Source organism: Nerophis ophidion, linkage group LG24, assembly GCF_033978795.1.
Source record: "Nerophis ophidion isolate RoL-2023_Sa linkage group LG24, RoL_Noph_v1.0, whole genome shotgun sequence".
NCBI classification, from domain to species: Eukaryota; Metazoa; Chordata; class Actinopteri; order Syngnathiformes; family Syngnathidae; genus Nerophis; species Nerophis ophidion.
Window position 1 is genome coordinate 26,345,798 of NC_084634.1, and position 12,776 is coordinate 26,358,573.

The following is a 12,776-nucleotide window of genomic DNA, read 5'->3' on the forward strand; positions in this document are numbered from 1 at the left end:
TATGCCACATCAAATCTTTGTTGGCTATCACAATGCTATCTAATAGATTTATCTGGAACATGACATCAGAGCAAATTAAACCAGACTTGTCTTATCAGCCTTGGAACTTCTCTCCTCCCAGAGTCATGTTCTGCTTCGCTAGCTGTGCTGACGACGTATGTGTTGGACTTGTCCTCCCCACAGATTCCAGACACATTTTGCCTCCGTTAGTAAATGGTTGCTTGACAGCAACAAACAACTGAAGATTTGCCGCAGTCCTGCTGAGTCGAACCAGGAGAGCGTTTGCAGGGGTCTCCTGCAGCTGCTGGTGAGGCACTCAACACACCAAGTAATATCTGACTGACCACAAGTTAATGCAGAAAATGTTAGGAGCATTAGAGGGACTCCGTGAATACAATAGATGGGTTTATGAGCCTCCTTCAGACGAAGTATGTATGACAGTAAAGTTGAGGCTTCACCTTATCCCTGGAAAACAAATGTGCTGCTCACAACAGGACCTGAAAGTCCATCATTTTTACCCTTGATATAGCATATATTTCTTTAGTTTTCTCAAGCTGCTGCTCCTGCCTTGAAGTCTTCTCACGCCTCCCAGATGACGCACTTTGAAAACTCCTGTGATAGATATATTACTCAGTAATAGTGATCATGAAGTCATTTTTTTCTTTGAATAAAGTAAAAATTCTAAGACGTGGGATATTTTGACGGATTCTCAAATCGGATCTCCATACAAAAAAATGCTACTTAATTTGCTACCTGAAGTTTAATACATAAAGAAAAACAGCCCCCATGTCACTGTTGCGTTACCTTGGACTGTCGCATCACAGTAATATTATTTAGAAATGTAAATCTTACGACAATTCACCGGTTAATTCGATTCTGATTCTTGGGATGAATCAGAATACATTCTGAATCGTTGATTTTCCTCCTTTTAGAATTGAGTCTGAATCGTCAATTCTCCTCCTTTCAGAACTGACTCTGAAACATCATTTCTCCTCTTCAGAATTGATTCTCCTCCATTCAGAATTGACTCTTAATCCTCAATTCACCTCCATTCAGTATCAATTCTCAATCATATAGAATTCACTCTACCTAAGCCTTTTCAAAACAAGTTACAAGCAACTAAAGTTCCTTTGGCTTCTGACGTGTGACATATATACGCAGCAAATAAAATTGATTCTTAAAAATGTTGAAGCATTTCAGAATCGTAATAAACAAGATTCGGAAGTGAATCGACTTTTTTCCAGCACCCTTACTATTGTCAGTTGTATAAAATCTATAACAATACATTGTTTCTCATAATGTTGGAAACAACCTGCTCCAATAGAATTTTGGAGTTTATACCGTATACCTGTATTACAAACCCCGTTTCCATATGAGTTGGGAAATTGTGTTAGATATAAATATAAACGGAATACAATGATTTGCAAATCATTTTCAACCCAAATACAGTTGAATTTGCTACAAAGACAACATATTTGATGTTCAAACTCATAAACATTTTTTTTTTTTGCAAATTATTAACTTTAGAATTTGATGCCAGCAACACGTGACAAAAAAGTTGGGAATGGTGGCAATAAATACTGATAAAGTTGAGGAATGCTCATCAAATACTTATTTGGAACATCCCACAGGTGTGCAGGCTAATTGGGAACAGGTGGGTGCCATGATTGGGTATAAAAACAGCTTCCCAAAAATTGCTCAGTCTTTTACAAGAAAGGATGGGGCGAGGTACACCTCTTTGTCCACAACTGTGTGAGCAAGTAGTTAAACAGTTTAAGAACAACGTTTCTCAAAGTGCAATTGCAAGAAATTTAGGGATTTCAACATCTATGGTCCAAAATATCATCAAAGGGTTCAGAGAATCTGGAGAAATCACTCCACGTCAGCAGCATGGCCGGAAACCAACATTGAATGACCGTGACCTTCGATCCCTCAGAAGGCACTGTATGAAAAACTGACATCAATCTCTAAAAGATATCACCACATGGGCTCAGGAACACTTCAGAAAACCACTGTCACAAAATACATTTCGTCACTACATCTGTAAGTGCAAGTTAAAGCTCTACTATGCAAAGCGAAAGCCATTTATCAACATCCAGAAACGCCGCCGGCTTCTCTGGGCCCGAGATCATATAAGATGGACTGATGCAAAGTGAAAAAGTGCTCTGTGGTCTGACGTGTCCACATTTCAAATAGTTTTTGGAAATATTCGACATTGTATCATCCGGACCAAAGGGGAAGCGAACCATCCAGGCTGTTATCGACGCAAAGTTCAAAAGCCAGCATCTGTGATGGTATGGGGGTGCATTAGTGCCCAAAGCATGGGTAACTTACACATCTGTGAAGGCACCATTAATGCTGAAAGGTACATACAGGTTTCGGAACAACACATGCTGCCATCTAAGCGCCGCCTTTTTCATGGACCCCCCTGCAATGCCAAGCCACATTCAGCATGTGTTCTAACAGCGTGGCTTCGTAAAAAAAAAGTGTGGGTACTTTCCTGGCCCGCCCGCAGTCCAGACCTGTCTCCCATCGAAAATGTGTGGCGCATTCTGAAGCGTAAAATACGACAGCGGAGACCCCGGACTGTTGAACGACTGAAGCTCTACATAAAACAAGAATGGGAAAGGATTCCACTTTCAAAGCTTCAACAATTATTTTCCTCAGTACCCAAACATTTGAGTGTTGTTAAAAGAAAAGGTGATGTAACCCAGTGGGGAACATGCCCTTTCCCAACTACTTTGGAACATTTTGCAGCAGTGAAATTCTAAGTTAATTATTATTTGCAAAAAAAAATAGTTTATGAGTTTGAACATCAAATATTTTGTCATTTTAGTGCATTCAATTGAATATGGGTTGAAAAGGATTTGCAAATTATTGTATTCCGTTTATATTTATATCCAACACAATTTCCCAACTCAAATGGAAACGGGGTTTGTAAAATGGAAGATGTTGGGGAAGAATACGCTTTTGATGATTTAAACAATTACTTCATTCTATCTGTAGTTGTCTTAGACATGAACTACATGGGCAATTGCACGGGGCGGCATTCTCTTTGGGGCGCCATCAGGATGAAGTGGGAAAAAAATAATCATTTGTAGCCACGCCACAACATCAACAAATAAAAATATTTTCCTGGCCCCCACCTACTTAACAGTCAAAAATCAGTCGGTCATGGAAATCACAGAACCCTTACCGCCACACTTAACTTCCAGGCAAGGGCGCCATTGAAGCACCACTGGTCTTACTGGAGTTGCACAGGACAAATAGCATGCTTTGCATGTATGGATAGTTCATTGTTTGCCCCTAAGACCCAAAGTGTTTTTGTTTCAGGTGAAGACTCAAATAAAAAATTAAATTCCCATTCAGGATCTAAACTAACTATACCACAGTATATCATGTATTACCATAGCATTGACATATTAAAAACATTAATAAATAAGCACCACAAACATGACTCAGAAAACCCAAATCAATTGAAAAGCAAAAAAGTACTGAAAGAAATAGGAAGTTCAGTATAAATAGCAGTCCAATGTAGTTCGCATAGTTACACAACCGTTTCTTTTGTAAGTTAAACTGCGTCAACCATCTCCAACCTGCAGGACTTCTCCAGAGAGATGGAGGCCGCGTCTATTCACAAAGAATCGGCGTCCAGAGAAGCTGCTCGGCTGCTTCGTTTGAAGGAAACTGAATGTCCTCGTCTGAGAGCTCGTCTCACGAAGCTGGAGTCCGGCTGGTGCAAGCTCACCGCTGAAGTGACAAATATCCAAGACCAGCTGCAAAAGGTACTGCTACTCTTTAATACAGTGGTTTTCAATCTTTTTTAATGACTTACTACAAACCCCGTTTCCATATGAGTTGGGAAATTGTGTTATAAATATAAATGGAATACAATGATTTGCAAATCATTTTCAACCCATATTCAGTTGAATATGCCACAAAGACAACATATTTGATGTTCAAACTCATAAACATTTTTTTTTTTGTGCAAATCATTAACTTTAGAATTTGATGCCAGCAACACGTGACAAAAAAGTTGGGAAAGGTGCCAATAAATACTGATAAAGTTGAGGAATACTCATCAAATACTTATTTGGAACATCCCACAGGTGTGCAGGCTAATTGGGAACAGGCGGGTGCCATGATTGGGTATAAAAACAGCTTCCCAAAAATTGCTCAGTCTTTTACAAGAAAGGATGGGGCGAGGTACACCTCTTTGTCCACAACTGTGAGAGCAAGTAGTTAAACAGTTTAAGAACAACGTTTCTCAAAGTGCAATTGCAAGAAATTTAGGGATTTCAATCTATGGTCCAAAATATCATCAAAAGGTTAAGAGAGTCTGGAGAAATCACTTCACGTAAGCGGCATGGCCGGAAACCAACATTGAATGACTGTGACCTTCGATCCCTCAGAAGGCACTGTATGAAAAACTGACATCAATCTCTAAAAGATATCACCACATGGGCTCAGGAACACTTCAGAAAACCACTGTCACAAAATACATTTCGTCACTACATCTGTAAGTGCAAGTTAAAGCTCTACTATGCAAAGCGGAAGCCATTTATCAACAACATCCAGAAACGCCGCCGGCTTCTCTGGGCCCGAGATCATATAAGATGGACTGATGCGAAGTGAAAAAGTGTTCTGTGGTCTGACGTGTCCACATTTCAAATAGTTTTTGGAAATATTCGACATTGTGTCATCCGGACCAAAGGGGAAGTGAACCATCCAGGCTGTTATCGACGCAAAGTTCAAAAGCCAGCATCTGTGATGGTATGGGGGTGCATTAGTGCCCAAGGCATGGGTAACTTACACTTCTGTGAAGGCACCATTAATGCTGAAAGGTACATGGATGCCCCTGCTTATTTCAGCAAGACAATGCCAAGCCACATTCAGCACGTGTTACTACAGCGTGGCTTCGTAAAAAAAAAAAATGCGGGTACTTTCCTGGCCCGCCTGCAGTCCAGACCTGTCTCCCATCGAAAATGTGTGGCGCATTATGAAGTGTAAAATGCGACAGCGGAGACCCCAGACTGTTGAACGACTGAAGCTCTACATAAAACAAGAATGGGAAAGAATTCCACTTTCAAAGCTTCAACAATTAGTTTCCTCAGTTCCCAAACGTTTATTGAGTGTTGTTAAAAGAAAAGGTGATGTAACACAGTGGTGATCATGCCCTTTCCCAACTACTTCGGCACGTGTTGCAGCTATGAAATTCTACGTTAATTGATTATTTGTTAAAAAAAAATAAAGTTTATGAGTTTGAACATCTAATACCTTGTCTTTGTAGTGCATTCAATTGAATATGGGTTGAAAAGGATTTGCAAATGATGTATTCCATTTATATTTACATCTAACACAATTTCCCAAGTCATATGGAAACAGGGTGTGTACTTCAGAAAAAAACTTTGCTCTCCAAGTCCCACCATAATGACTAAAATTTAAATACAGTAACGTAGTAGGTCTATCACCGTCATTAAAAACGAGGCAGAGATTTTATTTAACAAGAATAATTAATATTTTTGGCCACTGTAACATTACACACTGTTTGAACAGTAAAACTGTTTGAATATAGAAAAAGAAAACACTGTACTTTAATCAAGTGATTCTTTTGTGTACCAATTGATAGTCTGCATACGCAGTTTGAGAATCATTGCTCTTATTATAAGACCGGCAACGTTTATTTATAGAGCATTAGGCATTTCAAAATTCTTTAAAGATGCATGAAATTTACAAGCAGGCAAATTAAATAATGACAAAAAATCTAATAATTAAAATCATGAATTACAGTAATTCCATAAAAATCTAAGTATAGATAAAATACTATTTTGTCATGTGTAGTGTTTTCCACCTTGACCATTGCTGAAGTTGAGGCTGGTCTTTTCTGGAAGACTAGTCCAGATTTCTGGGTTACACAATTGAAATGCAGTTTGACCTGACTTTGAGCACCAACAGGAGACCATTCTCAGAGTCTGAGATGGTTCAAATAGTTTGAACATTCAGATGTACACTGGTGCAAGACCATGAAAAGACTTCAGCATAAGTAGAACTGTTTCAATGTCTATTCTCTGAGCAACAGGAAGCCAAGCAGTGACTTCAGCACTTGACTAATATGGTTGTATTTTCTGGTTCTAGTAAGGACTCAAGCAGCACCATTGTTGAGACAGGGGCATGATTATTCTTTCTAAGTCTGCTTTAGACACTTGTTTGATTTGGCAATGTATTTCAGTGGTAAAAGTTAAAATTTAAGTCAATTATTACCCCTAGTTTTCTAACCTGATTATTCAGTTTTAAAAATGATTTCTATGAGACTGGTAACATTGTTTCTATTGCTTCTGTGGGCCACAGACAATGATTTAAGGTTTGTCTGTATTTAGCTGAAGAAAATAGTTTCGCAACCACACACGGATCAGTTCAATGCAGTGACAAAGCCAGTCAACAGGCCATACCTGTCAGTAGCAGCATTTCCATTTCCGTTTTCCGCAAAGTAAAAGCGAAATTTACAAAATTACGACAATGTAAATTTGCAACTTGTAGGTGTTTTGCGTCATGAGCCGTAAGCGTCGTAAAATTTTGTCCCGCGAGATTCCGCTTCGATGAAGATGGACGTTTTGCGACTCCCTGGTTTTGGAGCTGCGATTACAATTGCAGCCGCTGCTGTTTCCATCTATTGTCGATAGAAGACGAAATCGCTCAAAGGAAAAGTTCCTTACGTATGGCAGCGGTCACGAATATTGGATATTTGGCAGGGAACTAAACGAGGAATTTACAGACGATTTGTGGATTCAGGCATGTGAGTCTCTCCGAGCATTCGGGCCGGTCTCTATTGCCAGTAAGGGACCTGCGAGATGACCCATCTGCCCTAGATGTCTTGTCCTGCATCGGCGCTCTGCCGGTTCGGTGTTGAGGTGCACTGTAAATGCAAAAACGTCAATATTGAAACGTCTGGGGAAAAACCACCTCATGAGAGCATAAAAATGTTTTTGCGATATTTGAGATGTTAGGTGTTTTCATTACCAGTTTCTTATTGCAATATTTAGGTTTTGCACATTTCTAGAGGTAATGGAAATGCAGCTAGTGACACATAGATCTGAGTTTCATTTTCATCGTTGTAGTGGGACACATTGTAGCTGCTTATTAGCTGGCCTACTGGCAGCATGTACAAACTGAACCATAGGGGTATCAGAATTGACCCCTGATAGCCATTTGGTCTGAGACACAGTTAACATTTCCAACAAAGTATGTCCTGTGATGGGAGAGGACTTGAACCATTTAAGAGCAGAACCCAATATTCCCTCAAAGTTTTCTAACCTCTGTAATAAGATCGCATAGTCAACTGTGTCAAATGCAGTGCTCAAGTCCAGCAGAACCAATACTTGTTCAGGCGGATAACGTACATTGATATCAGTTTACAATATCTCTCGAAAGTAGCTCTTTTATTGCAACAACCATTTTGATACAATATATACCATAGATATAAAACCTTGATGTACTTGGACTAGACAATGTAGCCTTTGATAATGATGCTACTATCACTATTTCTGCCACTGTTATCTTGCTACTTGTTTGTTGCCAGATACAGGTATATAGAGCAGTAGTTTTCAACCTTTTTTCAGTGATGTACCCCCTTTGAACATTTTTTTAATTCAAGTACCTCCTAATCGGTGCAAAGCATTTCTGGTTGAAAAAAAGAGATAAAGAAGTAAAATACAGCACTATGTCATCAGTTTCTGATTTATTAAATTATTTTTGTACTGGTCTTTCTTTAACTGTTAAGGAAAAAATATAAAAAAATAACTAAAAAACTTGTTGAAAAATAAACAACTGATTCACTTATACGTAAAGATTTCTACACAATCATCAACATGATGTGCCCTCTTTGGGGATTGTAATAGAGATCCATCTGGATTCATGAATTTAATTCTAAACATTTCTTCACAAAAAAAGAAATCTTTAACATCAATATTTATGGAACATGTCCACAAAAAATCTAGCTGTCAACACTGAATATTGCATTGTTGTATTTCTTTTTCACAGTTTATGAACTTACATTCATATTTTGTTGAAGTATTATTCAATAAATATATTTATTAAGGATTTTTGAATTGCTGCTATTTTTAGAATATTTAAAAAAAAATCTCACGTACCCCTTGGCATACCTTTAATTACCCCCAGGGGTACGTGTAGCCCCATTTTTTGAATCACTGATATAGACAACAGTGTGTTGAGTCATTTCCAGTGAATTGTAAATCTATACCGCTATACAATCTCTACACAGACTACTTAGTTTAATTTCTATTGTTATCCCTTTTTATCTAAATGCTAAAATGTAAGGGGTGCACTGACTTTTGTCAGACACTGTATATTTATCAATCACATGAACTCTTGGACAAGATCACGGTTACAAGCGGCCGAAATGAGCTTTCTCCGCCAGGTGGCGGGGCTCTCCCTTAGAGAGAGGGTGAGAATCTCTGTCATGCAGGAGGCGCTCAGACTAAAGCCGCTGCTCCTCCACATCGAGAGGAGCCAGATGAGGTGGTTCGGGCATCTGGCCAGGATGCCACACAGGAAGGAGGCCAGAGGGAAGACCCAGGACACGTTGGGAAGACTGTCTCCCGGCTGGCCTGGGAACCCCTCCAATCCCCCGGGAGGAGCTGGACGAAGTTGCAGGGCAGAGGGAAGTCTGGGCTTCTCTGCTTGGGCTGCTGTCCCCGCGACCCGACCTCGGATAAGCAGAAGAAAATGGATGGATGGATGAATTCTCTGTGCATGACAATTTCGTCATTTGTTAAATTGAGGATATTTCATCAAGAGCTGCTAGTTTTCAAAAATAATGAGGCTTTCTGTGAACTGTTCTAGTCCAGGGAGGGAAAACAATTTCAGTCATGCTGTGATTGAGAGTAAAATCTAAGAATTGGGAGGACACCTCATGCGTACCTCACCATTTATGACCTTGACTACAGATATTCTACTTCTGAATATGTTTTGGTTTAAAGTGTGCATCTCTCTGATTATGGATGATTCACTGATTTGATATGTACATTATATACATGCATGGAGTTCAATACAATTCAGAAACAATCCATTTTAAAATCTAATGATTTGATGTAATATGGTATAGTTTCTTATTGTTTAAAGTAGACTTACATTTTTACATTATACATGATCCTACTGGATGTCAGTTCTTTAAACATGGCACTGTTTATCTTTAAATACATATACTTTACAAAAGACCAGTAAGCAAGTATTTGTGCTGCTTTTGACACAGCATACAAAACCATATCATGTTTATTAGTGTAACACATTACTCTTGAAGAACTTTGACAATAAAAACAGACTTAATGCAACATTTTCCCAATTGGCACAAATCGGCTTCATTCTTTACTTTATTTTGTAGCTCTTCAACTGCTGTCAACTTGTACTGAGGCTCCACTGTATTTATCATGTCCCTCGTTCGCTATAACATTGTAGAGTGTCAAGTCTCTATCAATGAAACAAGTTATTAAAGCCAATACCCAGGCTCAAACTGACTTATGAACATGTTTTGCTAATGCTGTACTTCAGCACTGTTTAAGTCATTGCATATAGCAACAGTTTTATCAGTTTTAACAGTTTTTCGTTTTAGAGACCCTTGTACCGATACACTTATTTTTTTAAAGGGGTCGTATTATGATTGTTTTTCCTATATTTATGTAGAGTCTGCAACTCTACATAACATGCAATGATGGTTGTTTGGTCGAAAATTTTGCTTAGATTTTTTTTACAGACCATCTTCTAGCGCAGGCCCGGGCAATTGTTTTAACTCGGGGGCCACATTTAGAGAAAAAAATGTGTCTAGGTGGCGGTATATCTAATTATATGAACACTAATAGAAAACTTCACAATGTCTGATTGATATAACGTTATGACTGACCGCCTTGAAAAACATAATGGAATATTATATTTTTCTATGAAGGATAAAACACTGAATATTAACAAAATATGAACATCACCCCCTTTCGATCGACACATTTTACAATCAAGTGGAACGCAACCAAAAATGCAACAAACAGTGAAATATGAACACCAAGGGTACACAAAAAAACACTTAGTCTGATATATAAGATACATCACTAAGGTTTAGAACTTTATTGTGAAAATCTCCTTCCGCGTCTGCGGAAGCACTCCCCACCCACACTGCTTGGTGCCTCGTCTGAGCTGCTGTGATTTACATTACCATAGTGACTAACTAGATGACCATAGTAATTAGATTACCTTAGTAACTAATTATATTACCATAGTAACTGGTATATCATCCATAAGCGCAGATTCCAACCATTGAAATACTTTGTATAGTTTGACTTACGGTCGTTAGAAAACATCATGGCATATCATAATGGCAGCTACACTTTCCATCTTTAAAGATCTAAAAACATTTTGGGGGAATATCCGGCGGGCCAGATTGAAAAGCTCAACGGGCGGCATGTGGCCCCCGGGCCTTAATCTGCCCAGATCTGTTCCAGCGTCTTTCAGACTGTCTCTTCAGAATGCGCTTTTTTACGAGTGGTCTTATTTACGTGCCAAAGTCGTCCTGCAGGCCAAAAAAGCCCCTTTCAACTGCGTCTCACTCCTGTCAGCCATGTTGTAGTTTTTAGCACTTATATATGCATTCTAGTCCGAACTATACGTTACTTTGCATCAGAAATGTCAACAGCAGAGGATGCATGTGCATGTACAAGCTCTTTGGGTAAACCTCTACCATAAATGAAAATATTCACTGATGTAAGGAAGGAATATGTTTTTAAAAGTTTGAGTTATCAAAATGAATCCACAGCAACACTCAATATTTTAAAATGTAACGGTTTGACTGGGCTGCATTAACATGAACTTGCACTCAGTGTATGATAATCGTGTATTTACTGTAGAAGCTGCTCCTTGCGTGGCCACCTCTGAAGCTGCTGTCTGACTTGGCGTCCTGGCTCAAGAAGGCGGAGCTCCAGCTGAACCAGCACAAAGAAGAGGACCACAAGGACACAGATGCTGTTCAGATCACTACGACCCTGCAGCACTACCAGGTACTATCGCCTAGTTACTCACCACCCATCTCTTTAATGAGCTTTTCTTCTTCAGAGTTCAATAGCTTCCTGTATTTCCAACAACTCCATCTAGATATACTAGAATGACTAAATTGACAGGAACATTCAGTTGCTAAGCATAAAATATCCTCACCTTTTGTTGTAGCAACAAAAAACACATCTCACTTGCAATGTGCAAAGCAGAAAAGGAGCACTTGACCAATTGTTGCTCGGAAAAAATACATGTTAAAGATTAAGATTTTTTTTTTCATTGTTTAGTCCTGATCTAATACCTCATGCTAAAATGCGTGTGCAAACTATACATTGGTGTGTATTAGTGGGCGTGTTGTTTGTGCTCTAAGACTGCGTGTACAATCGATTACAAGTGCCATAGATGCGCAGACTGCCTTATTTAATGAGGATTTTGCGTGCAGGCATTAATTCCCATGGAAACACTCATTTCCTTCCACATTCATGTTATGCTCTTTAACCTGTGTGCAATGTTGTTGAACAAGCTGCACGCATCTATAATTTGTACCACCTTTTCTGCTATATAGAATCGCAATCGAGACAACACAAGGGAGACGATGGATTGTCGCAGTCCATTCATGCATCTAATATACAATGACCCAAATGCAAGAAAAAATGCACATTGCAAGATGTTTTATTGAAGATATATTACAATAATATATATTCTAAAAAACAAAAAAACACAATCAGACCAAAACCAACATTTATTTTAATCATTCACTTACAGCGATTGTTCTTTTTGTACATTCAAAACATTTCCTTGTGGTCTACATAACATATAATGGTGGTTCTTTACTTAAAATGTTGTATAGATTGTTTTACAGACCATCTTCAAACTGCTTTCTAACAATTTCCTCAGGATTTGCCATTTTGTGGACTGATGTTGATGCCCACATCTGTTGTACATATTTACTTTACAAAATACAAATGTTGGATATTTGACTTTATTAAATGTTTGAGTAGCATTTTATTAAACAGAACTAGTTTTCTTAAGTAATCTACAAATCTGTTAGAGCTTTTTATTTTACGGAGTAATGCAGTAAAAGAACTGGCACCCAATTTAAAAGTAATGATATTGAATTGATAATCGAATCTGAATCGAATCTTTATCCCCAAGAATCGAATCGTGATGTGCCCACAGATTCACAATTTGGGCACCACACGTTCACATGTTTTATCTACAGTCCCAAACCCACACACGTGAAGATTTCAGATGGGCTAAATAAAGATGCAAAATAGCACCCGCAGAACAGTTTGTCTTGATAAACCACACTGCGCTTGCGAAAGGGTATGATTTGCATCTTCTCCTCTGTGTTTTGAGCATTCTGATAGTTAGCATGTATTATGCATATGAGGACAGACACGCTAAATGGATTGCACTCTGTTTTTTTGGACCCTTAAAAAACAGTACTTTTTTCGGAATTTTGCCTAAAATTCACAATCCTTCTGTAAGACATGTAGAACACATGTTTTTCTTTGTTTTATGCATTCTGAATCATAAATAAAAGGCCCTGCAATGATGTGGTGACTTGTTCAGGGTGTACCTCGCCTTCCGCCTGATTGTAGCTGAAATGGGCACCAGCGCCCCCCGCGACCCAAAGGGAATAAGCGGTAGAAAATGGATGAAGGGAAATAAAAGGTACAAAAAGTCAGCTAACAATGGAGCTTATGAGAGTCATTGTGTCTATTGCA

General features: G+C 38.7%; 1 protein-coding gene across 7 annotated transcripts in view; it reads left to right on the top strand.

Moving 5' to 3' along the window:
- LOC133542047 (nesprin-2) overlaps positions 1-12,776 on the top strand; it is a 261,954-nt gene that overhangs the window by 138,547 nt on the left and 110,631 nt on the right. For all 7 annotated transcript variants that reach the window (XR_009804037.1, XM_061885855.1, XM_061885857.1 and 4 more), the window contains 3 exons: positions 184-307; positions 3,603-3,785; positions 10,905-11,054. Coding sequence is in view for 6 of the 7 variants with exons in the window: in XM_061885855.1 (XP_061741839.1) it covers positions 184-307; positions 3,603-3,785; positions 10,905-11,054 (457 nt within the window). In the remaining variant the exon portion in view is untranslated. The remainder of the gene's footprint in view (positions 1-183; positions 308-3,602; positions 3,786-10,904; positions 11,055-12,776) is intronic.